Raw genomic sequence first — 26,366 nt, forward strand, 5'->3', positions numbered from 1 at the left:
TAGCAGAACTGATATCTGCGGCTATGCTCCACCACCATAAAAAAGTTTGTATGAAATGACTAGACCTCTCTCTGAGGGGTAACTGATTGCCTCTGCAGAGTATAAGAATTTTGTGCCTTTCATTTGATCAGCATGTAGTACCACTGTAGTATGCATTCGAGTAACTTGTTCACTGATTATACAGTGTATTATATATATATATATATATACACACATATATACACACACACATATATATATATACACACACTTTTTTCTTTTTTTTTACTATAAATGTATGTATCAACAACTTTTAGTAGTGTATTTGGTCTCCCCATGCATGACAGGCTGTTCTAGCTGGTCGCACAACTAGCGCAATGCCAGATATGATCTTATCACAATCGATGATTGCTGGGCATGGCAGAAAATGGGGTCATGAGCTGTGTGCGGGGTCGTCTTTTGACTGCACTAACAGGCTTCAACAAAGCCAAAAATAGTCCATCTTCTGGATCCAAGGAATGAATGGGTGGATCTTTGCCATCTGCAAACATAGATGCGTGGCCAGATTGAACCTTGTCACAGAAATCTCAGGAGAATGGCAGGAAGAGGCCCATGTCTGGCCACCTTTATATTCATTAGTATAAAGATGCAAGAAGGAACATTTTCATAGCACTAGACATCAACTAAGTTGTATTGCCTTTGTACCAGAAAACAATAATAACAATTGTTCTAGTAGTAGGTATGGGTTACTGCATAAATAACCCCCCCAAATGTTTCAAGGTCACAATGGAAATTAAAACATTACCTTATTATATAGAAAACTGAAATGGGTTTTAAATTATACTCCAGTAGACAAAAATGGGCACTACTATATTGATTCCATCCGAAAGGTCTAGATGGGGTAAAAACATATCTGCACTTGCAAAAACACTGGCCCTCATTCAGACCCAGTCGCAATCGCTCGGAACCGGGTCGATGTTTAGGCCCTGCGTACACGCAGCGTGCGCAAGCCCCGGAGCGAGAGAGAAATTCTCTCGCTCAGGAGCTCACTACAAAAGAGCCGGCTGTCCATGCTGATCGACAGCTCGGCCCGTTTTGTAGGCGTGGCGGGGGGGTGGTTTTACAAATGGAGGCGCCTGCCGTTTTGTGGGCGGCCGCACTGACATCAGCAGTGATGTCAGTGGGGAGCTTCCTGCTCGATCAGAGCAGGAAGCTCCCTGGGGCTTACGGTTGCCGTGACCCAACCTTAGGGTCTTGTCGCAAGCCCCGATGGTCGCGATGGTCTTGACCATTGTGACCATCAACCTGGTCGGTCGCTAAAGCTGTGGGTGGTAACCCACAGCTTAGCTAGCGACCAGGAGGCAGCACTAAAATATACAAGCGGCCGCCCTCATTCAGAACGAGCGCTCGCTTCTTGTGAGCACCTCTGAATGACGGGCACTGTCCCCAGCCAGAAACAACAAACTTGCATGCATTTAGCCACCAGAGAATAATTTAGACATCTTGGGCACAGAAATGGTGGACAATATTCCTTACGGGTAAACATATTAAGGTGTGTGAAACAAGAAAAGACTTGTAGATATGAAATGGAGATTGAATTAAGTTTTCATTGAAAAATTAGCTGCAATTCAATTAAAGACCAATTCATGGATGCAGGTTTTCTCTATTACAAAATAAATTAGAACATGCAGGTTTTGTCTTCACCTGAATGACCACAATGACAATTTGGAAAAAGCAGGACTCTGTGTGCTTGCATCTGTTCTAACAACTTTATGCAATTAAAAAATAAAGATATTTTCTTGTTCATAATGCTTAAACCACTATGTAGATATATATATACACATCAGTGTATACTGATGGCAGCAGTCATAGCCATTTAGCTCTAAAATGTTTATATTGAGCAGGTTTGTGTCAGTCACTACATCAGCTTACGCATAGAATTGACAGTATGTGCCATCATATAAACCCATCACTGATTATAATTCTGAAGGATACCTGTTACCACCTCATTGGTTTTTATGTATGCAACTTTTTTATCCAGCACTGCAAAGAGCCTTTTACAGGTAAACAGCATTTCCTCACTCCTCCAAAAGAATAGAGAACATATAAAAATATATTTTAATTAAATACAAAAACATTCAGTGAGAGAGCAGCTACCACTCACTGAGCCCAGTCCAGACTGCAGAGTTCATCTCAAAGCACAATACTATAATTTCTTCTCAACATCTTCATTCAGAAGGCAAGTTTCTTCATCATGAGGTAAATGCGGGAATCCACCTCAAATCCGTGCAGATTATTAGCATCTCCCTGCAGTCTCATCAGCAGGCCACCATATGATACATACGCAGACCTATAAGGAGGCAGGATACGGTTACTATGGGCTACATCATGAGGGAAAGGTGGTGTGATGTGAAGGGTGGAGAAAGTATCAGCACATGTGAGGAGTAAAATGGAGAAGTGGGAATAATTACAGGCGAGTGGCGGCTTCTGTGGATGTTTCATCCCCTTCTATCCGGTAGACCTTTCCATACATAACATATTCAAACTGGTCTGCTCTAGAAAACAAAAACACTGTCAAGTGAACACTACTAACATTCCTAGTACCACAAAGAAGTCATCCAGCATTTTCTGTTTATTCACACCACTACTGCACCTGGAAGGACGGTCATCATTTGGGTTGTACTCGCCATCATCCAATGTGCCATCTTCATAGAGTGTGTTGGCAATAACCAAGCGGAATTTATCTCCTGCGGAGAGATAAAACATATGTATTTCAGGGTACCATTTTAATATACAAAAAGGAAAGCAACAGCACCCTACAAAATGCTCACACACTCACCTAGATCCACAGGATAAATCTGTATATTCACATCAAGAATTAGATCCATCTTAAATGACTCACTTTCACAATGCAGCCTTGAAACTAGAAAAGAACACACATAAAAAGGCATGAGTAGGGCCTACAACGAGTTTAAATGAAAGGCATGCTTGCATCACTAATGCATGTATTGATGGGCTAAAATATTTACTTTGCTACATCTCCATCAATACATCTGAAGACCACAATGAATCATTTATCTGCTACATCCAGAAACTGTATTCACCAGTACCCTGACCTGGACAACCAGCAGATTTCATTTCTCATTATTTTGTTCTTTTGAATTAGTGCCATGCCACTCATTCTCAAACCTCTATCAGATCCCGAAATCTTTAATTAACTGATTTTCTAACAATCATACCATGGCATTATCCTTAGAATTACAACAGATTCTGCACCTTCATCCATACTCAATAGTCCACTCCATTCTGACATTGATGAACATCTTTGCTATCTTTTATCTAGCTGCAAAATGCTTAACTTGCTAATAGAAAAGAAGGGGGAGATTTATGAAATATTGGAGAGAGATAAAGTACCAAACAATCAGCTTCTGTAATTTTTCAAACAATCTATAAAATGACAGTTAAGGCCCCCATACACGGTGCCATATAGCAGCCAATCCGACGGATTGGTACGATATCGCTGCTGTATCTTACCGTGTATGTGCATGATATCGGCCAGTGCACGCTCCCGTGGGATTGTACATCACTCCTCCAGATCTTACATGCTGCACATAAGATCTCGTAAAGCGATGTACGATCCCATTCAGTCCTATGTGCAGGTGGGGGTGGCTCTATTGGGCAGTGGATCACTCTGTGTGTGGGGACCGCCCGATATGTCGGCCATCGGATCGGCCATCACGTGGTGCATACCGCACCGCGCATGGGGGCCTTAAGAAGCTAATTTGTTGGTACTTTCTCTCTCTCCAAGGTTTGATACATCTCCACCAAGATTTTACAATCAACCTCTCTACTCAATCCCTCTGCTTCTAGCAGCATGTGATACATTACCAAACCTTAATTCCCCCACATCTTCCCTACACTTCTTTCTCATTCTTCAAATCCAGCAAACCAAACATATTGCCTTTTCATAACATACCCTTTAAATGTGCTACATATGAAATATATGATCTGACTGAAACAAACTAACCACCACCCTTCCTTTCAAACTTCTGACAATAACAAAAACGGCCAACACAATCAGACACTGTTTAGTGTTCTCCCCAGAAAATGTTGCAGCCGGATGGCATTAAGCAGCAGCTGGGTGGGGGCAGTGTAATACCATATAATATTTAAAGACTCTTGCAGATATTGCCCGTTTGCTGACTGTGCATTGCTGGACACAATTATATCTGTCCACATTGCATGTCTGCACTCCCCATCTACCCTCGCTGCAATATCCCTGCCGTTGACCGTGCACAGATCTCCCTCCCATCAGAGACCCTCCCCTTCTTTAAAGAGGCAGACCCATCGGATAGCTCCCCCAAAGTGAGCAGCAGAGTGTAACACGCAATGCCGTTATATGAACGTCACAGACCTCAGCAAAATCGCCCTATTACTAGGCTAGCTCTGGGGGAGCCATCTAATTGGGGTTGTCAAAGTGCTGGGTGGCATGTAAAAAGAGCGGAGTTGCGTGCCCGTGAAAATGACCCTGGGCAGAACACTGTGGTCTCACATGGTAGTCTCCACTTCACCCACACTTTCATTACTGGATCAGACAAGACAGTGGATTTGCACTCCATTCTATCCCAAATGCTGCATATTCAAAGTTCTTCTGCTTGATCTACACTCATCTTCTGAAAAAGAAACTTTATTTTCAAACTCCCCCCTCAACCCGCATCTTTTTAGCGATCTCTCTAGTTCAGACCAGAAACTCTGTAAACATTCTTGGCCTGGTCCCCTAATTTTTCATGCTTATACATCCCCACCACCATCTGGGTGATTTTGACATTCAGACTTATGAGCCACATTCTCCTTCTAATTTCAACTATTCCCTCTAACATCTTTTTTTTTTGCTTCTTTCAGTGGATCCTCTTTTTTTTTTTTTTTTAACGTAAAATAGGTCACTGTCTTCAGCTACTTTTATCCCAAATTTGATTAATTTTATTTCCTGAACACTCATTTGCCTTTCTCAGTTCAACGTATCTCTCTTCCCTACCACTTTAACCCCTTTACACTTTAACTCAACCAAACCTCCTTATACCCACATAAATATCAGCTTTATTACTTATCAACAGCTTTCCAACTCTCTTAACAACTTTCTCAATTTCTAAATTCTTCTGTACTGATCTGGCAATCTCCCATTTTAAGAATGTTTGCAAATGTGTGTAACTAAGTCCCCTGCATTCTATTATTAGGGTGCATGTCTCTTTTGCTAGCCCAGTGCAGAGTGCTGGGGGAGTTTGTGTCCTGTTTTTTCTTGTCCAGATGATCCCCTCCCTTACTTGTTCCTGTGATGGGCCAATAAATTTATTCTCAGCAATTTCTATTCTGTGTATAACTGTTCTGAGAAGCATATATGGATTCAGAGGGAATGCTGATCTTTGTAGTGCCATATTGGAGGATCTTAGGGTGCCTGCAGGTAAGCTGGTTATCAATTTAGAAATACATAAATGTATGATCCTAAATGGGGATATTATTATGTAGTGTAGGCCCACCTGAGAAGAGACGCCTTACCATGGCTGGTGGCTTACTATATTTCTACAAATATGTGCAACGGAGTCCTCTGCATTTTATGAAGGTTTTACTGCCCTTGATTACATGCTCCAGCTCATTTTTCTCCTCAGTACTGACCACGATCTCAGTCATGGCACACAAAAAGTAGTGTGCTGGCTTCAAAAACACACCCACAAAATAGAATGTCATTGGCAATTCCTCAAATGCACTATTTAGCACTCCTACTAAAATTCTCTGCACACTGCCAAAAAAAAGTACTGTTATCTATTAGCTCTACTTAGGCTTCTAACCCCAAACATTTTAAAATTACCCTTTAATACATTTAAATGTCTACTTCAAACTCCCAGACAAAACTCCCACTTTCAAAAACTGAGCTATTAATAATCTTTCCATTAGAAGCTACTAACATCTCTATTTCAGTTGATGACACATTGACAATAAGCAAAATCACTGCCGAGGTGTTATCCCTGTCTCATAACTGTACTTTATTCCACATATTCAGGTCTTATAGGTCTTAAAGTAATGTTACATGCATCTAGAAATAGCTCCTGATTATGTATTTGCCTAACGAATTACACTGTAGAAACTTTCATTCACGCACAGCTGTAAATAATTTTGTCTCAATGATATGGATAAATTAAAACGTACAACAGTAAAAGTGATTCCGTTACTGAAAATAGCAAAAATGTTTGATTATTTATTCAGATTTTTAGATATTACCTCAAAATTCAGTTTTATATTTATATTAAAAGTAGCTGGTCCTAGCATTTTATTCTAGGCTGTAATATGAGGTAACAGAATCACCATATTTTTGGTATTGGAATCACTTTAGGTTGCTCCTTTGATCAGGAAGCAGATCCAAAAGGCGTAGCTACAGTGGGTGCCATTGCTATGAGGCCCAGAGGCTTAGGGTGCCCTGGAACCAGCTTATATAGTTGTCTATTAAGTTCCCGAAATTGCCTGCTAAGAAAGTGGGTCCCGCCTATTGCCCGGGCCTGAAAAGGGGGACTGGTCAGTGGCGATCTCTGTCTCTCCCGCTCAGTAATGCCACACACTGATATGATCCATCACACTCGCATACGCAGCTGAGCTAGTCAGTAAGCCCAGCACTGTCAGAGAGTAGGCTTCTCCTTGTTTACATCCTTTGTGAAGCTGGGGGGAAGGAATTAAGCACTGAGATTAGAACTGTCCCAGAAAGGGTCTTTGTGCCTAAATTAAGAAGATCTCCACTCAAAATTAAATGTCCTGCATTAGGAAGCATTCCCTCAGGTAGAAGCATAATGAGAACTGGAGGCAGTGTGTGGCATAATGTACACTGGCAGCGCTACAATGTGGCATATTGTGAGCTGAGGGTAATACAATGTGGCATGCCATGAACTGGTGGCACTGTGTGGTATAATGTGAACTAAGGAACTTCTATGGGGCATAAAATGAACTAGGGCACTTTTACAGTATGGTGCATAATATGAACTAGGGCAATATTTTGGGCCACAGAATGAATGAGAGGTGTCTCTCTAGAAGCACTGTTGAGGTACCCCTCAAAAATGTTGCTATGGGGCCTACAAAGTTCTGGCTATGCCCGTGAGTAAATCTAAAGAGGTGGTGCCACCATTTATACAGCTGATCTCAGTCATTGATTGCAGAGGCTGCAATGACCCCTGTTCCAAGTCATTTTTTAAATAATCCTGAAAAAGAGTGTTGGATATTATTCTCAATAAATTTTGTGTTTATTTTCCCACAAAGAGAGGACAATTGTTGGGTGGATGAAACACATATGTTAAAAGTTGTTGCAACACCCTAATATTAATAACAGGGGGCAATATTATTTTAGTCCTCCTGTTCCAGAGGCTCAGTAAAGGCTACATTTTATAAATATAATACTTGATTTTGTTTTGAATGTACCTTTTGTAAAACATAGTAGGAAATATAAGTATTAGTAGCTGCATTAGTAGGTAGCAGACATATTGTAATCTGTATACTTTACCATGCTCATTACCCACTTGGTGATTCCATAACCACAGCATGGTGATTCCGCTACTTTAGTGAATAATGTGCCCAGGTTACACAAATTGTCATACTGTTACCAATTGTATGCAGAGATATCCCCTGGATGTCCCCATCTTGCAATACAATTGTGAAAAATTCTTGAAGCCGATTTTATCAATGTTGTGTACACGCACATAGTAACCTGTCTCATGAATGGGGATTCTGCTACTTACTGTTAAAGTAAGCTGATTTATCAAGGAGAACTTACACAAGATAGTACTTAAGCGATTCTGTTGGGTCACATTAGTGGTGGCAGTTTAATGATTAGAGTTTATCACTGTAAAAACGTGATTCTGTTACTGATAGAATTGTCCTAAAGTAAAATACGCCAACCACAATAAAAACATGTTTCAGTTGTAGTGCACTCATAGTGAGCCCATCCAGTTATTAAAACTTGACAGTTAAAAGTTGATTGAGTAATTTGCCTATTTTTTATTTTGCATTTGTACTGTATTGGTTCCTAATTGTGAAGTGGCATTGAGTATGTTAGCGCTATACAAATACATGTGAATAAATAATGCATTACCTCGGTCAAATTTTCGTCCTTCAGGGTCAATATCTTTCACATCAAAGATATCTTCAAACAAAATACCTGCCATGACACAGAGTTATCTGAGAAAGGAAAGAGGGATAGTTAAGAATCCAGGTCACAGGTACAATAACAATTATATATAATTTTAAAGAAGTGCAATACTTAAAAGTTTTATTCAATTTGCCCGATAACCACATTCCGTAGATTGTTTTTTCCTTTAATACGCAATTTTTTTTTTTGTAAATTCTTTATTTTTGAGTTTCAAAAAGATTTATTTTACCAACATGCAAGTACGATCACACAGCATTGGCACATTAGCATAATACAGAATATAACATTTTGTTTCGGATACGGAATATAATAACTATAAAAACTCACAAAATATAGTCAAAGCGTATTGTGAGGACACGTTTCAAAAAACAGACACATATACTACAAGCAGAACATAAGAAAAAAGGGAAAGACAAAAAAAGAGGGAGGAGGGGAAGTTAGGGGTCCTGGGAAGACTGTCGGTTACACAAGCGAAGTATGAGGCAAAATATATATGATGGTCGGCGAGGGGAGAAGCTAGGTAACATATGTCTACGCCTGGTGCCGAGGCATTAAGGCTTTATAGGAAGGAGAAGACTTAACACTGTCCAACTAAACCAGGGGCCACAACAGAAGGCCAATGAACCAGTACCACCACTCTCGCTTCATTACTAATAAGTTTAAGGAGAGATTTTTTTGTATCAAGATTTAGAAATGTCTGAGTATGAGACTAACCAGAAATCTGGTCCATTCTAGACTTGTACACATGATCTCGGACAACAGCACTATAATTTGGGATGTAGATTACCGGCGGCCAGGATGCCAGCCGTCGGAATCCCGACAGTGGGAGCCCGACCCATGACTAAAAATAGGCGTCGAATCCAGACGCCTATCTTTAGCCCCACGCCGAAATCCCGACAGCTGGCATCCCAAACAAAGGTAAGCGGGGCTGCTTAGTTCTCAGACGGGGAGGGGGGGGGGGTTAGGTTTAGGCCCCCCGGGGAAATTTAAGGTTAGTCAACACCTGGGGAGGGTTAGGTTTAGGGATAGCATACTTACCACCCATCGGGTTCTTCAGATATCGGGATGCCGCGGTCAGGATTTCAACCGGTCGCTATTGAGCTGCCGGTAGTTCATACTGGTTCCCTATAATTTTAGTCTGAAAGGGGGCAATTAGAGGGCAGTCCCATATATGAATCAGAGTACCCCTATCTTTGCCGCATCTCTAGCACAGAGGAGAGACAAAAGGATAAAACTTATGTAATGTAACAGGACATCTGTACCAGGAATCGGTATGAAATACCACCGGCTCCATGGCCGGCGGTTCGATTCCCGGCAGCTCGACACTGGAACAGATCCCGGCAGCGGCAGCCCGATAGCGCTGGAAATCCTGATCATCCCTAGGTAAGTATTATCTAACCTAACCTACCCCCCTATCCCTCCCTTAGGGGTGTCTAACCCTAATCCCCCCTCTGTGCCTAAACCTAACCCCCCTTCCCCGCTGCCTGAACCTAAGTCCCCCAGGGGGGGTGCCTAACCCTCCCTCCCCCTAGCCTAACCTCCCGGGGGGGTGCCTAAACCTAAGTCCCCCCTGGAGCACTAAACCTAACCAAACCCAAGTTCTTGATAAAAGTCTCTCTGACTGAAACGTCGAACAAGAGTGTTAAAAGTTGTCTGCGCATCCTTATCTTTCATGACCCGTGAGTGCCACTATAATATATATATATATATATGATGTGATTATACAATATACTGTACAAATAAATGTCCTCACTGTATATGTGCTGGTTACCCATGTTAGGTTTTAAGGGGTCTATGTGTTAATCAACGACCAGCTGCGATTAATATCTATCCATATTTTAATTTTTTATGAAAATATCCCCCTCTGGTCGGGATCCCGGCACCAATATCCCGACCGTCGGTATCCTGAAGGGTAAGTATCGGGAGCTTAGCGTAAAGTAGCGGGGTTAGGTTTATGCAAATGGAATAGTTAGGCATTGGGAAGGGGAAGGTTAGGTTTTGGCACTAGCGGGGGAGGTTAGGTTTAGGCACCAGAGAGGGCATCTTAGGTTTAGGGTGCAGGGAGGTTAGGTTTAGGCACTAGGAAGGGGGGGTTAGGTTTAGGCACCGTGGAGGAAGGGTTACTATAGGGAAAATACATACCTTGCGTTCATATGGGTGTCGGGATGCCGCTGTCGATATTCTGAACAGTGGCATCCCGAGAGCCGGGATATCATACCTAACCCATAAACATACACACACACTAATAATAATAATAAATTTTATTTATATAGCGCTTTTCTCCCATAGGACTCAAAGTCGCTTTACATACATCAGAAAACATGGTACATTGTACAAGGATTTGGTGTTGCAAAAAAATAGAAAACCTCACCAAGATAATTAAAATCAACCGAAACCTAGAGAGCACAATAAGCATACTGCGGGGTTGGTGCAGACATTTTGGGAAATAACTTCCATGGGTTATATATTCCACCCACAAAGGTACCACATGAGGCAGCCGTCTTGGGCGCACTACGTAGGATTACCCTGGGAGGAATAGGTTACGGTTAAAATATATAAAAAAAATTTTAACACACATCTCCCTGAAATGAAGGGACCAGGGGTCCGATTCAGAGATGAACGCAATGTCGATGTTGGATGTAGTGGAGCTATTTTTTGCCACTGCAATGGATTGGTGACAGCGGTCGCAGTGAGGATTTATTTGCAAAGTGAGTGACAGGTAGTCAGCGCTTAGGGGAGGTAAAGGGGGATGGTTAGAAAAACGTCAGGACCTTTTCCTGTATGCGCTCCAGTAAGCATCTGCAAATTTGTTCGCAGCTGGAGGCGCCACAGAATCTTAGGAGAGCAGCTCTGTCTGAGACAACATAGGCTTTCTGAGAAGTTCGATAAGCGACCATTGTTCCCACTTTTCTATGTAAGCGGCGGATGTGAGACGCCAGAGGTGGGTGTCTCTGTGAACAAGACGACGACTGAGTAATTTGCATATTTACGGAATCACAGTCACAACGGAATTTGCGTCCATCTCTGTAACAGGCCCCAGGGGCACAAGACAAAACTAAGGAAGTGTTTACATAGATAAAGAAAACAAGGTCACTGCTGAGCCATCCCTCAAGAGATTTTGGAGAGAATTAATAAATAAAGCCAGGTATGCAAATACCAGTGGTGGGCAACAAGTTGCCATAGAGCAGGAATGCAGAATCACTTTTGGTAAATGGGCTGCATTGGGAGATGGTACACATTTGGAGGAATTTACTAGAGGAACCCATATTTGCCGTTATGCCATACCGCTCAACATTGTTAAAAAGTTCAGAGGGTAAAAGAAACGTTTGCATCGTTGCAAAGCAGCAGTGCACACCCAGAAGGGGTGTGGATACCCCATGAGTGGATGTGGACATCACATAGAGAGCGTGCCATGCACTTCACCAACACATTTGGCCCGCCAGTAAAAAAAAGAAAAGGCTCATGCCTTCATTTTGATTCACGGCCAAGCCGACTAATTACTGCAGCTGTGGGGTTGAAGACTGTAGTACTTCTCCCTGGGGCCTCCATGTATCGATTAAACTTCACACAACACAGGCTGCGTATTTTGTTACTGCTTTATAAAGAACTGTCTTTGATGCACTCCCATGGTATGAGGTATGACAAATCCATTTATCAAATGACGAATTGGGTGGATTTGGGAGTACACACCATACAATGGTTATTGAGATTCATTGTGGATTGCAAGATCTGCCAATATATCATATAGGGCGGAATTCAATTGTTTTCTGCCCCATCGCGCCCGACTGAGCTATTCAATTGCTGCTTCTGTCGGGCGTGATCAGCTGCCAGCGCTCCATTTCAGCTCGTAGCCCCAGAGGGGTGCGAGCTAAAATAGTCGAGAAGTGACCTGTTTGGGCGCCCAAACGGCACTTTTTGCGATCTCGCCCAGCACTTTGGTTGGGGTTAGCAGATTTACATGGCTAAACCATATCACTTTGGGCGCGATCAGCGCAAAAAGCTGGAACAATTGAATAGCGACCCGCGATCTCCTGTCACTTTAGACGGGAGATCCGGGCCGCGAAAACAATTGAATTCCGCCCATAGTGTGTACCCAGCTTAAGCCATAGCAAATGCTGAGGTTTTCTTACCAGTCTAATTAGCTGGCGACTAGCAATAGATAAAACCAGAGGTTCTCAAACTCAGTCCCCCACACAGGTCATGTTTTGCAGGAAACCCCACAGGTGTACTCATTACTCAGACATTTTAAAAGATCCACAGGTGGAGCTAATTATTTCACCTGTGATCCTGTGAGGAGACCTGGAAAACGTGCACTGTTTGGGGTCCTGAGGACCGAGTTTGAGAACCTGTGGATTAAACCATGTTTGCACTGCTGAAACCTTTCATTCTACTGTATTCTCAAAACGTGCATATAAACCAAGAATTACGCAATAGGAGCAGAATATGATACATTTCTGCATATGGAGGCTCTCTGAAGAGTTTTCCAATAAGACTAATTTTCTTATCGCATATGGTGATAATTAAAAGTCAATTAAACAGTGGACTACATAAAAAAAAAAAAATAAATAAGAAAAAGTGATAGTTTATGCTATTACTTTACTTAGGGTACAGACCCAAACTTTCACACTGCACATGCATGATCATCAGAACATGCACATATAAGCTATAGTTACCAGAGTCAAGAGCCTTCTAAAATATTTACAAAATTTTGGTTTAATAGGCTACAATGGCCAAAATTCCATCTAAAGATGACGTCACCTATCAGGTCCAAGATCCGGAAAACTAAACTTTTCAGAACTTTGAACATTTGTTAATCTAGCAGCCCCCCATGCTTTTGTGATAATAATAAACAAAAAAAAATAGGAAACAGCAGTAGATATCATCAGTGGTAGCCTCCTAATACATTCTGTGTACATACGTTTTTGGTGAAAAGTTTCCAAAACATGTTTTCTGAGCACTTTCTGCAACAAGCATACATATACTACTGGTCACCACAGGTACACAGTTTACTATGTTGCTCCTTTCAAGGTATTAGTATTAAAAAAAAAATGGGTTTAACTGTAAATGAGTGTGTTTACAACTGCTGGAAACTAATCAGATCAGCAAAGTAGAAACCAAGCATGGTGCAGAAGGAAGCCTGGTACACTGTACAGTATTAGCAACACAAATTTAAGCAGGGAAATAGGAGAAAGCAAATCAGCCAAAATATTATATGGAAATGTATATTCATCATTTACCGATCTGTCCATACACCCATATAATGATGTACATGCACATTGCCCAAGGACAACACTACCCCGCAGGCATCCAATCATTAACACACACATGTGTTCTGACATATGTAACGCGCACACATCTGACCAGGACAGACAAAGCGTTTACGTACTAATAGAAAGATTGTGGAAAATACAATGCCGCTTCTCCTGGCACGCCGTTTTCATTCACACTTCCAGTTCCGGGCACGTCACTTCCCTTTCCTGTGTAGTTGGTCGCGGTTACCAGGGAGACCATTTCCCACAGCCTGAGCTCATGTTTCGTGTGATTGACGCGTGAGAACTTGAAGTCGCTGTATGCGCCCTTGTGATCTGCGCTAGGCCGGCCGTGTGCCGTGTGCCATGCAGTGTCAGACTGTCAGCGAGTGGTGGCAGCGCAGCTGCATTGATTGACCACCATACGATACGAGATTATATGATCACCTCAGTGAAATTACATGTGAACACAAGTCACCTTATTTGATAGTTTGTTCTGTTATTTTTAGTCTAATGGGGGTTCCCTATGGAGAAATATGAAAACAGTACTTAAAAATGTGTGTAATATGATGATTATACAATATTACAATATACTGTACAAATAAATGTCCTCACTGTATTTGTGCTGGTTACCCAATGTATTAAGGGGTCTATGTACTAGTCGAAGACCAGCTGTGATTAATATATATCCCCTCCATTAACAAAGGGGAACTTGCAGGGACAGCAGTTGTGGTAACTGCTGTCCCTGTGAGTTATGGGCCTGATTCAGTATGGATAGCCACTGCGATCGCGTACAGACAAAAGTACGATTATCAGCAGAGTTGCAACAGATGTTTGAGCATACCCACCTCACGTAGTTACAGATGTTTGAGCATACCCACCTCACATAGTGCTTGCGATTGCTACGCAGTTGCTAATGCAATCGCAATAGAGTTTGTATATTCTCCCTATGCTTGCGTGGGTTTCCTCCGGGTACTCTGGTTTCCTCCCACACTCCAAAAATATACTGGTAGGTTGATTGGCTCCAACAAAATAACCCTAGTGTGTGTGAGTATGTGGCAGGGAATATAGGGCCTGATTCAGACCCGGTCGCAAGCGCTGAGCGCTCGCAGCCGCTACCGTTGCTCCGGGTCTCGTACCAAAGGGGGCATGCTGTCGATCTTGAGTGACAGCATGCCTCCTTTGGTGGGCGGGCCAGAGGAGTGGCTGCCCAAACGGAGACGTTCCCTTGTGAACGCCTCGTTTGGGGCCAGCCCCACTGACATCATGAGTGATGTCAGTGGGAGAGATTTCGGCTCTGTTACAGCCGAAATCTCCCTGGGGCTTGCGGCAACAAGACCCTGCGACAAGGGTCTCGTCGCAAGCCTGAGGGTTGCGATGGTCTTGACCATCGCGACCATCTTCCTGGCCGCTCGCTATAGCTGTGGGTGGTCACCGACAGCTATGCGAGCGGCGAGGAGGCCGTTCTAAAAAAAAAAAAAGACCAGCCCTCCTGATTCAAAGCGAGCGGCTCTGAATCAGGGCCTTAGATTGTAAGCTCCCCTGGGGCAGGGACTGAAGTAGTGTTCCCTCTAGCTCCGGCGGCAGGCAGGGCGCCGGAGCTAGAGAGGGCAATGTTGTGTGCGCGGCCTTGGCGCGCGCGCGTCAGAAAAGGGGCGTGGTTACGAAAAGGGGGCGTGTCTATAAGACGCGTCCCCCTTTTCGTCATACTTGGGGGCGTGCCCGGCGCTTACGGACATGCCGGGCAGCCCCCAAGCGCTGCAGAAAGGGAGAATAGACGCCGGGCGCATGTTTGTCACCGCATGTTTGTCCACCCGCGGGACACTGCGTCCCGCGGGTGAGAACGGCTCCCGCAGGCTGTTAGGGCAGGGCGCTTTTTGCCCTCCTCCTGGAGGGCAGGGTGCTTTTTGCCCTCCAGAAGGAGGGCAGGGCGCCGCGCCCCGCTAAAACAGCCTAGCGGGAACACTACTGAAGTGAATGGCCAAATATTCTTTGTAAAGCGCTGCGGAATATGTGTGCTCTATATAAATAACTGGTAATAAATAAATACAATAAGGGATGTAGTCGGCATCCCAGCGTGAGGGATGCTGACGGTCTAAATACCGTTGCCGAAATCCTGACCAGTAAAGTATCCTGAGACCAGGCATGTGTGGGGTTTCTTCTCAGCCAAGGGAGTGGGATCACTCACAATTTTGCCTAAGAACACAGCCATGAATAAAGAATGGTACCAAAACATCCTCCAAAAGCAACTTTCTCCCAACCATCCAAGAACAGTTTGGTGACGAACAATGCCTTTTCCAGCATGATGGAGCACCTTACCATCAGGCAAAAGTGATAACTAAGTGGCTCGGGGATCAAAACATCAAAATTTTGGGTCCATGGCCAGGAAACTCCCCAGACCTTCATCCCATTGAGAATTTGTGGTCAGTCCTCAAGAGGCAGGTGGACAAACAAAGACCCACAAATTCTGACAAACTCCGAGCATTGACTAGGCAAGAATGTGCAGCCATCAGTCAGTATGTGGCCCAGAAGGTGATTGACAGCATGCCAGGGCGAAAATAGCAGAGGTCTTGAAAAAGAGGGGTCACTGCAAATATTGACTCTTTGCATAAACTTAATGTAATTGTCAATAAAAGCCTTTGACACTTATGAAATGCTTGTAATTTTACTTTAGTATACCATAATAACATCCGACAAAAGGTCTAAAAACACTGCAAAGCTGCAAACTTTGTGAAAACCAATACTTGTGTCATTCTCAAAACTTTTGGCCATGGCTGTATATATACACACAAGACCTTTTTTTAACCAATTTATATTTTGACCATTTCTATTTTTACCACTTGCGCGCAATCCTGAATGCAGATTCTCGATAATCGTGATTCTGCGGAGGTGCAGGACACATTTTGCGATTGTGCACAATGTGTCCTGTGTAAACTTATGCAGCCCCTTTGATGCCTCTGCCCAATTGACAGGCATTTAAGGGGTGTTGCGGGGATGGGGCTGGCCAGTGTGCCGCCAAAGGGGTGTGTGTCTGTAATGTTTTTCCGACATTGGCAAGGGCAGCATCTGCATCAATGGACATAGTTTCCTAGTCTTGCAAGCTGGCCTGCCTGAGTAAGGTGAGTCTTACTCAGCTGGCTGGCGTCCTGACGCCGTATACCATCGCAAACAATGGTTGCTATGATAACCTTAGCCTGTGACCTTCCTTGCAGTGCTTGGCCTTGCAAATGCACCAAGGGGTGTCAGACACCTCCTGCTGTATTTGCATATTAAAAAATTGTATAATTGGCTTCATGCCTATATTTTATTTATTTTTTTAAACATTTTTGAAAACTTTTTAGAATCATGGCGCCCTAGTGCATCAGTATTGTTTTCATGGCACCCCTAAGCCAAAAGTTTGTTATTGAGAAATTCTGAAATAAATGTAATGAAGAAGTAAAGTTAAGTAAATTGTGCTTAACCTGTCATCCTTAGGTTCAGTTATGTAGTGGGGGACAGGTTTGTGCTTTTGTTTTCCACATATTTATATATTTAACAATAATTTGATTTGGTGCTGGATCACCAACCTGAGGCACCCCTGCAAGTGTCCCGAGGCACCCCAGGGTGCCGTGGCGCACAGTTTGGGAGCCACTGGTCTAATGTTTATTAGCAATATGTACTCACTTCTAAGCTATACAATTCTAAGTTATAATAATCACACAACACATAATATTTTCAAGGCACACATTTTTTAATTTTTTTTAAAACAATTTTTTAAAGAACTAAAAAATATATATATGATACCAAAAAATTAATCATCCCATCAAAAGACCCCAACATTTGCAGTAAATTGTATTTCAGGAGGAATAATTCCCTCCTGAAAAAATCCAAAGACTCAGGCGTCTGACGTTCTGCATCTGAATAATAAAAACAGCATTTTTTGTGATACTTCATTTACATAATAAACAATAACTGAAAAAAACACACTTGTCTGCATCGGCCAGTGTGTACCTGCTATGTTGCTGACGATGCACGCTCAGCAACATTGCGGTGTCAGCAACATTGCCTGTTGGACCTGCATGCATGAAACTTGGTGATAAATGGTGCAGAACCAAACAGATTACAGTTGGTAGCTGATTAGCTGGAGCACCATTATCATACACAACACGTATCCACACTTCTTGTGAATGATTGTAACTTGGTGATAAATGAGGCCCTTACAATAAAATTAAGATTTGAATATAGACTTATGCTGGCCATACACGCTACAATTATCGGGGCGATCCGCCTGATATCGGCGGATCTCCCCGATAATTGTAGCATGTGGGGGGCGACCGAGGGTTAAATATTGCTCGGCCGGGCATGCCGGATTGTCCAGCATGCCCGTCCGATGCGATATTTACCGGTAAACTGTCGGCCGCATAGGGCAGTGTATGCCCAGCCGCGGACGACAGACAGACATTTCCTGTGTTCCTTTCTACGGAAGGAACAGGGAAATGTCTCCTCCCCCGGGGGCGGAGCGCGGTGATGCACTGTGAGAGAAATCTCACAGTGTAGGCCGGCGACATCTGCGGCTGGCAGGCTGCCAGATAAAATGTCTGTCGGTCTGACAGGCATTTTATCTGACCATGTATGCCCAGCATAAGGGCCAAATTCAGAGATGTATGTTTATCCAAGGATACTTTATAACATATGTTATGTAATAAAATACTTTAAGTGCATGTACAGAATGTGGTCTGCGCTAGGCAGGCGGCGTGCCGTGCAGTGTCAGTGGTGGCAGCGCAGCTGCATTGATTGACCACCACATGAGACGAGGCAATGCGCAGGTCACCAGCTGCTACATAATATCCGTATTATATAATCATTTCAGTGAAATTACATGTGAGCACAAGTCACCTTATTTGATAGTTTGTTCTGTTATTTTTAGTCTAATGGAGGTTCCCTATGGAGAAAGATGTAAACAGTACTTAAAAATGTGTGTAATATGATGATTATACAATATTACAATATACTGTACAAATAAATGTCCTCACTGTATTTGTGCTGGTTACCCAAGTTAGGTATTAAGGGGTCTATGTACTAATCGAAGACCAGCTGCGATTCTTATCTATCCATATTTAAATTTTTAAAGAAAATATCCCCTCAATATACAAAGGGGAACAGCTGTAACTGCTGTTCCTGCGAGGTGTGGGTCTGATTCAGTACGGATCGCAACTGCGATCGTGTATACACAAAAGTACGATTATCTGCAGAGTTGCGATGGATGTTTGAGCACACCCACCTCACGCAGTGCTTGCGATTGCATACGCATTTGCTAATGCAATCATAATAGGGGATGTAGTCGGCATCCCGGCGTGCGGAATGCTGATGGTCTAAATACCGTTGCCAAAATCCCGACCAGTAAAGCATCCTGAGACCAGTCAAAATTAAGATTTGAATATAGACTAAGGGCCAGATTCAGAGATGTTTGTTTATCCAAGGATACATTATAACATATGTTATGTAATATGTAATAAAATACGTTAAGTGCATGTGCAGAATGGGTCCGCCAGTCTCCCTTGCAGGCAACCTAACCTGCAGCATGATTGACAAGCCACGATGTAGGTGCCTGTTTGGTCCCCATTCTCAAAAATGGAGGTGTGATGCCTCCATTTTCCTGGAGGGAAGAGGCCAGGGTCTGCGTCAATGGAGGCAGATTCATGACCTCTTGCATGTCTAGGCATGGCAGCCAAATTAAAAAAATAAAAAACAGTTGCAATACATGATTGTGATTGTTCCAATGGTGATTCCAGCCTGCAACCCTCAGATTAGAGTATGATGACTTGTGTGCGGCAGAGCAAATCCGTCCATCTCTGAATCCGGTCCTTTATCTTCAGTATACATGTTACAATATAAGTGCTGGAAATCAAAATATTTGCATGTGTTTGAAAGTGTGTCTGCTTTTTAATTTACCTTGATCCGCGTCTGCCTCCAAAATGCCACTTTGTGCTGGGGTGGAGGAGGCAGCGATATTTGAGCTGCCAGACGATCCTGAGTGGGAAGGGGTAGGAGGTTGGCCAGTGAAGGGAGAGGTTGGAGGGGACAGGGATATTGGGACTACGGTTCTCCTCCGACGTCTTCGCCCAAGTACTCGCTGTAGTGTTCACTCTAGGTTCAGCGGGAGGCAGGGCGTGGCCAAAGAAAAGGGGGCGTGTCTGTATGACGCATCCCTTTTTCGTCACTCCTGGGGGCGTACCCGGCACTAGCGGACATGCCGGGCAGCTCCCAAGCGCTGCGGTCACCGTGAATGTCCATTCACCGGTTGTGACCGCTGTGCCGCCGTGCGGGACACAGCGACCCGCGGGTGGAGGCAGAACCTGCAGGCTGTCTCAGCGGGCCACAGCGCTGGAGGGCAGGGCGCGTTCTGCCCTTCAGAAATAGGGCAGGGCGCGTTCTGCACTTAAGAAATCAGGCAGGGCGCGGCGCCCCGCTAAAACAGCCTAGCGGGAACACCATCGCTGTTGTCCGAGGAAATAAATAAAAAGAAATATATGTCTTCTCAACCATCATTGCACATAATAAATATGTAAAAATATTATTTTTACATACATATATAAAATATAATTTTGCGTGTTTAGATATATATACAGGAATCTAGACCTTTACAAATAAAATGTAAAATATAAAACATCATTAAAATTTATAGACACGCACACACAGACAAATATGCATTAACTAATTCTACAGCCTATGATAGCTGGCATTAATGTGTCATGATCCAAAATGCATTTGGATTATACAGTACAGCAATCCAAAAATATTTCAAAATGGCCACACAAAACATAAAATGGAAGCACATCATACAGTACAGAGAGCATCTCAGTCACCGCCACAAGTTTAGAAACAGCTTGGTTACTACCATAAAGTACAGAGATCATTCCAGAGTCTGCCAGACATTACATCCTAGTGAAATATACAGCACAAACAGCATCCTAGTTACCACCATACAGCAAAGATTTTGTATTCCATGATTACCATACAGCACTGACAGCATCCCAGTGACTGCCATAATGTACAGACAGCATTGCATTGAATGTCATACACTACATTGAGCATCAAGGTGATGCCATACAGTACATCATAATGTACATACAGTAGGGGAAGAAATGGGTGACCTCTGCTGCAGTGACTGGGAGGGGCAGCAGCAGCAGCCGCCAATCCCATCATCCACAGAATAGATCCACAGGCAGTCAGTGTGTATGTGTGTGACCCTGGCTTTGAGACGCTGCCTGTTCTGCTCACCTCACATCCCTACTTTCCAGCACCTGACGCTGCCAACAGGAAGCCAAAGGATCAGTGGATCAGCTGGGGATGGGCTGATCTGCAAAGCACAGTCATTGGTGGCTGGTCCCTGGGGAAGGGTCAACCACCATGAATAAATCATGTTAGCTGCATCCATTAATATGCCAGGGCCAACTCCTGTTGGGTGGGTCAGGTCACATATTTAGAAAACAGAAAAATAAATTTGAATTCAGTGGCCCCATAACAGTCTGACCCACCGGGAAAACTCCCTGTGAGGTCTATGGCCAATCTGCCCAGGACAGTAGGTGATAGGACAGGAGGGAAGACTGCCCTGCTCATGGAGCTTACAGTCTAAAGGGAAGAGGGATACAAACGGAAGACATAAGGAGTGAGCCAGTGTAAGGGGAGTTAAGAGGTAGACTGTGGTGACGTGGTTAAGTGGAGGCAAATGTACTTTTATGAACAGGTACATTTATAGTGCAATGATAATAGTTTTATGCATGAGGCCAAATATAGCAATGTGTTGATGAAAAAAGGGATATATAGGCACCGAGCAATTCCCAAAACTTAAAAACAATTATTGATAAAAAGATGTGAGCATTTCATAAATATATAAACAGTTTATTAAAACATAAATTCACCAAACATCAATTGAATAATAGATACAGACATCCTGACCACAAATAGCTGAAATATATGGCATTGATTACTGATGGGGATGAATATCAACATGCTAGTAAATGAATGCATGTAACTGAATCACTGTAGCAGTAGTTGATGACCCAAAATCAAATGGTATTGCATATATATTGTCTGTAAAGTAATAATTTACAGAAAAAAGGTCCCTGGGCGGAATTACTAGCTGGAACGGAGTAAGAGACCTCTCTTGTGATACTTGCTGCACGTGCCAAAAGTAAGAGCTACTTTACCACTACAAGGTGGCCACTTATATTCGGAAAGGGATGTGGGCAATCCAAGTGATTTGTGCAGTCCTAGGTTTGCTGTTACATATTTCACTGTGGGAATGCATCTGTGCATAGAATGGCAAAGTCTGTTCCAGCGAGGTGGGCCCTCTTACCAGAGGTGTAGCATGCAGCCAGGGTACCTGGAGCACGTGCGTGCTAAGCCCCCACCCATGTATATATGTATGTAAGGTTGGTATGTATGGGGTATTTATTTATGGGATGCCTTATGAAACATAAATGATCGCTTTGTGTATAAATAAGTCTGTGTATGGGGTATGAGAGGAGGCCCCACGCTTGTCCTGTGTTATTGTAAAGAAAATTATTTTTTACATTTAAAATAAATTCTCTTAATGCATCTCCTACATTGGGCTTCCTTTATTATTGTCATATATGGAGGTTTAGGACATTGGACATACACTATACTAGGCCTTAGAAATCATCCATCTAATATCAGTAATAATGCCCTCCTCTCCTTCTCATGCCTTCCGGAAGTGAGGGGGATAAATAGGGAGATAGGGAATAAGCCATCAGTAACGTTCAATTAAAATTTAGGACATGGATGCAACAAATATTCTTAGTTCTGTCTGCAATAATAAGTCACATCCAATAATATAGTGAGCCCAATACAGACTGGTGGCTACATCCCATGTAATAGGTAACATTATGACATCACAGGCTGTGAGATGAGTCCATGATGGGGACCTGTGGTCTCACTCTCAGATTAGTGAGGGATAGCGAGTGCGACAGTGATATGAAAATGCTCTTTGTTTTTTGCTTGATTTGCCTATTCGGCATATTATCGGAAAGTAAGTGACAATTAATTTATATATTTATTTCAGTAAAGGGTTCTAAATCAATTTATTTAGAATTCTGGACCAATTTATCAAGTGCAAAGAGCCCTTTTAACGTCATAAACAGCGCTTCCTGTCACACGTGGGGCTCTTTGCTTTCTATTTATGTAATTATTAATGTGGTGAAAACAAACTTTATAAAATTATGGGGAGATGTAATAAAGCTCGGAGAGAGATAAAATTGGAGATAAATAGCACCAACCAATCAGCTTCTAACTGTCACTTTACAGTGATAAATGTCACTGTGTATGATAATAATGCTCCAGCCAATCAGCTCCCAATTGTCAACTGTTAGAAAAATTACAGTTGGGAGCTGATTGGCTGGAGCACCATTTATCATACACAGTGAAATGTATCACTTGTTTTGGTGATTAAACTCGTTAATAAATGGAGGCCATAGCCTGTAAAGGGACAGTTAGGAGCTGATTGGTTGGTGCTAATTATCTCCAATTTTATTAACTCTCCCAAGTAAAAAAAAAAAATACTTTTTAAGATATTTATTATACATAATGTTGATTATGGGCCTTAACTCAGTCAATCTAAAAGGCAATTTGAAATGTTTGTAGTCTCAGAACCTGTGGGTGTGATTCAGCATAGGATGGATGCACGCAAGCAGCTTTGCAATTCCGGCCTTGCAGTTATGTTAATGCAGCAGGAGGCATCACGTCTCCTGCATGCATTAATGATCCAACCTGCGTTCACGGAGGCAGCATCCGATCATCAGCGTATAGTACTCCCTGTCCGTCTGAGTAAACATCGGGTCACACAGCCCGGCTATCGCAGATGAGGGAAAGAGGCCAGGAAATCTCCGTCAGCCGACAAAGATCCTGGCCTCTTTTCTCAACCCCAACGGAAACGTGTCTTTGCAGCTCCCCACCCTGCCCCCAAATGGCAGCAGACTGTCAATCACTGACAGTCTGCTGCCACTCTGTGTGCGAACACTCAGGGCCCGTACTGCACATGCGCAGTATAGATCCGGCGCCTGCACAGATTTCAGAATCTGCGCAGGCACCTGACCCGTTCTGCGCATATGTTGAATGGTTCTGTGATCCCGCACGCAGTCTGGCAGCAGACTGGTATTGATTGACAGTCTGCCACTGTTTGTGGACAGGGAGGGGGCAGCGATGGCCTCCGTTTCCTACAACGGTGGTGTGTCACTGCCGTTAGGGGGGAGGGAAGAGACCAGGATCTCTGTCGGCTGACGGAGATTTCCTGGCCTCTTCCCCTTATCTGCGGTGGCCAGCTTGCGTGACCCTATGGGTCACCTTAGCCGGCCGATGTTCCGCAGAGTATCCGATGCTGCGTTGGACAACGCAGCTCGGATAAGTAATGCAGCAGGAGTCGTGATGCCTCCTGCTGCATTACTATATCTGCAAGGGTCACAATTGCAAAGCTGCCTGAGTGCATACATCATATATCTATAGCCTGCGTGCATACATCATATATCTATAGCCTGTGTGCATACATCATATATCTATAGCCTGCGTGCAGCTTAGCAATTGTGATTCTTGATGAATCAGGCCCATAGACCCTCATGTCCCTGTGTCTCTGTTATTTGTATACTTTATTTTAACAATTTCCTTTCTTAAATAATGTAACTAAAAGGCCAAATTTGGGTTTCAGTTCAGATAATATTACAATTCGATATATTTTATTATCTGCAGACACAACCCCGGAAATTCCGGCCTATATGAAAATGCATGGTGAGTTATTATTTATCAAATACGTTTTTCCAATCTCTATAAAGAAAAAAGTGATTGCTGATAAAAATGATGTCATCACGTTGGCTGGTAGTGACAGCTGGTCTGACCCCTCCCTCCAGTGTCAGTGACGTTACAGGAAAGAGTGAAAGGGCAGCGATAGAGAGAGAGACAGTATAGGGAGGGAAAAGAGGTGGGGAGAAAGTATTGGGGTGGGGAAGAGAGAGGAAGGGAGGAAGAGAAAAAAATAAAAGTCAGACTACACTAGGCATTACAGCTGGTTAGTTATATATAGCACTAAAACAGTTTCCAATTATGTCTCACAGCTTGTTCCATGAAAATTGGCACTTAATGAACGTAATTTATCCCACATTTTTATTTTATCTGTTATTGTGGTGGGCAGCACTATGATTGGCACAGTGGTCAGCAGAGCCGTAACTAGACTTTTTGGTGCCCTGTGCCAGAAAGAGCACTGGCGCCCCCCTCATTTTTTAAAGGGACATAATGCACTCAAAAAAGGGCCATGGCCTCATGGGGAAGGGCCTGGGAAGAGATAGGAGAGGCCAGGAGATGCTGGGGATAAAATAAGAGGAAGCTACAAGCAAGAATGATAACAAACAGGAATTTGACAGGCCCAAACAGCGCCCTCTGACCTGTGGTGCCCTGTGCGATGGCACCGGCCGCACTACCCTAGCTACGGCCCTGGTGGTCAGCATTGCTGTCGAAAATGGAGGGATTGCGGCTGGTATGGAGATATCTGCCTTGGTTCCTGCTTCATAATACGTATTTGTGTGTTTCCCCTGAAAACTGTGATTTTCTGCAACTGTTTTTGATAAATAGGCTCCTCTGTGTGATAGATGTTTTGTATGTTTGGGATTTGGTAGGGGTCTAGTCAGAAGTCTAGTTCACTAGCCCAATGCTGGACAATACATGACTTAATAGTGTTTGTAATCATTTATTTTTCTTTGCAGAGAAGTATACCAGCCCGGAGGCATATGAGGCCCATCTCATGCAGGAGATCAGGGAGATGGGAGAGAATGGTAAGTCTATATTTGTTAGATGTTATTCATATAAATAACACAGATAGTCCCTGGCTTGCATGGCAAAGACTTGTGCATGTAGATCATTTGTGTTATGTATATACAAGTGGGTGTTATTTTCTTATTATGTGGCTGTACATTTATGGCATTGTACACGTGATTGTGCATTGTGTACGGCGTGTGCAATGTATCACTGGGTCCTGTGTACCCAGCTTTAGAATGGAGTAACTCTAGTGTATAGTAACAGCTAGAGGATACTAAGGGAAGGGGTCTTCTCTTCTCCACCGGCCGGACCGCCTCTCCTTAGTTATGGCCCATGACCAGCTGAGGCGTAGTGTAATGAGTCAGTGTGACCCTTTATTAGTACTGCTCTCTGATAATGCCACCAGCTGTGGGCCCTTTCATTGCTACGGGCCCTGGTGCAATGCACCGGCTACACCGCCGGTAGGTCCGACCCTGCATGGAGGTGACTTGAGAGCATCATAGCTCTCTGATGTACGGATAATACAATGTCCTATTTATCCCTGTTTTTCTGTTATCCCCACACCCTGAGAGACATAAATACTTATTCTGGTGTAATACTAATGTAATTTTCCTCATTAATAACATATGTATATATTTCTGTTTATTTTTAAAGGACCTGGTATATTTGAGCGCATTAAAAAGTACACGAAGACCTTGTGGCTCCTGGTAATTTAATTGTTCTATGTATTGTCCAATTGTACTGATAGAAAAGTCTCAATTAATGGTCTTAATGGCATAAATTACTGCGGACTAAATGCCACCGGTCTATGGCCCTCATTCAGAGCCGTACGCTCTGAGCAGAGCGCACGCTCTGAATGAGGGCTGGCCTCCATGAAAATGGAGCGTCCTCCTGGACGCTCGTATAGCTGTGGGTCACCACCCACAGGCTATACGAGCGTGCATTTTGATGGGCGCGATGGTCGTGACCATCGCGACCATCGAAATTGCGAGCCGGAGCCTGCGGTTGAGGTTTTCAACTGCAAGCTCCAGAGTGATTTTGGCTCTATCAGAGCCAAAATCACTCCCACTGACATCACTAGTGATGTCAGTGGGCCGGCTTCTGACGGGAGGCGTTCCCGTGGGAACGCCCCCGTCAGGGAGGCACACCCCCGGCAC

At 43.5% G+C, this 26,366-nt stretch overlaps 1 protein-coding gene across 2 annotated transcripts; it reads right to left on the minus strand.

Annotated features, from left to right (window-relative positions):
- Nucleotides 1–2,085: 2,085 nt before the first annotated feature.
- On the minus strand, nt 2,086–13,694 carry POLR2H (RNA polymerase II, I and III subunit H). Of its 2 annotated transcripts, none has more exons than XM_088479763.1 (6): nt 13,548–13,694; nt 8,105–8,190; nt 2,819–2,902; nt 2,633–2,726; nt 2,451–2,534; nt 2,086–2,329 (listed from the first exon to the last, which is right to left on the minus strand). In XM_088479763.1, exons 2-6 carry the CDS (start codon nt 8,175–8,177, stop codon nt 2,212–2,214), a joined length of 453 nt encoding a protein of 150 aa, XP_088335889.1. In that variant the 5' UTR covers nt 8,178–8,190; nt 13,548–13,694; the 3' UTR covers nt 2,086–2,211. The 2 variants fall into 2 exon arrangements, with proteins under 2 accessions (XP_088335889.1, XP_088335890.1); XM_088479764.1 differs by lacking the exon at nt 13,548–13,694 and adding an exon at nt 13,399–13,483.
- Between the last annotated feature and the right edge of the window lie 12,672 nt (nt 13,695–26,366).

The sequence above is a fragment of the Taudactylus pleione genome, unplaced genomic scaffold, assembly GCF_031769625.1.
Source record: "Taudactylus pleione unplaced genomic scaffold, aTauple2 ptg000244l, whole genome shotgun sequence".
NCBI lineage: Eukaryota > Metazoa > Chordata > Amphibia > Anura > Myobatrachidae > Taudactylus > Taudactylus pleione.

Excerpts from the sequence above, each read along its gene's own strand:
- POLR2H (XM_088479763.1), bottom strand. The coding sequence starts at position 8,177 with ATGGCAGGTATTTTGTTTGAAGATATCTTTGATGTGAAAGATATTGAC. Across the intron at positions 2,903-8,104 it reads AGGACGAAAATTTGACCGAG|TTTCAAGGCTGCATTGTGAA; the intron begins GTAATGCATTAT and ends GTTCTTTTCTAG. Across the intron at positions 2,330-2,450 it reads ACAGAAGCCGCCACTCGCCT|GTCTGCGTATGTATCATATG; the intron begins GTAATTATTCCC and ends GCCTCCTTATAG.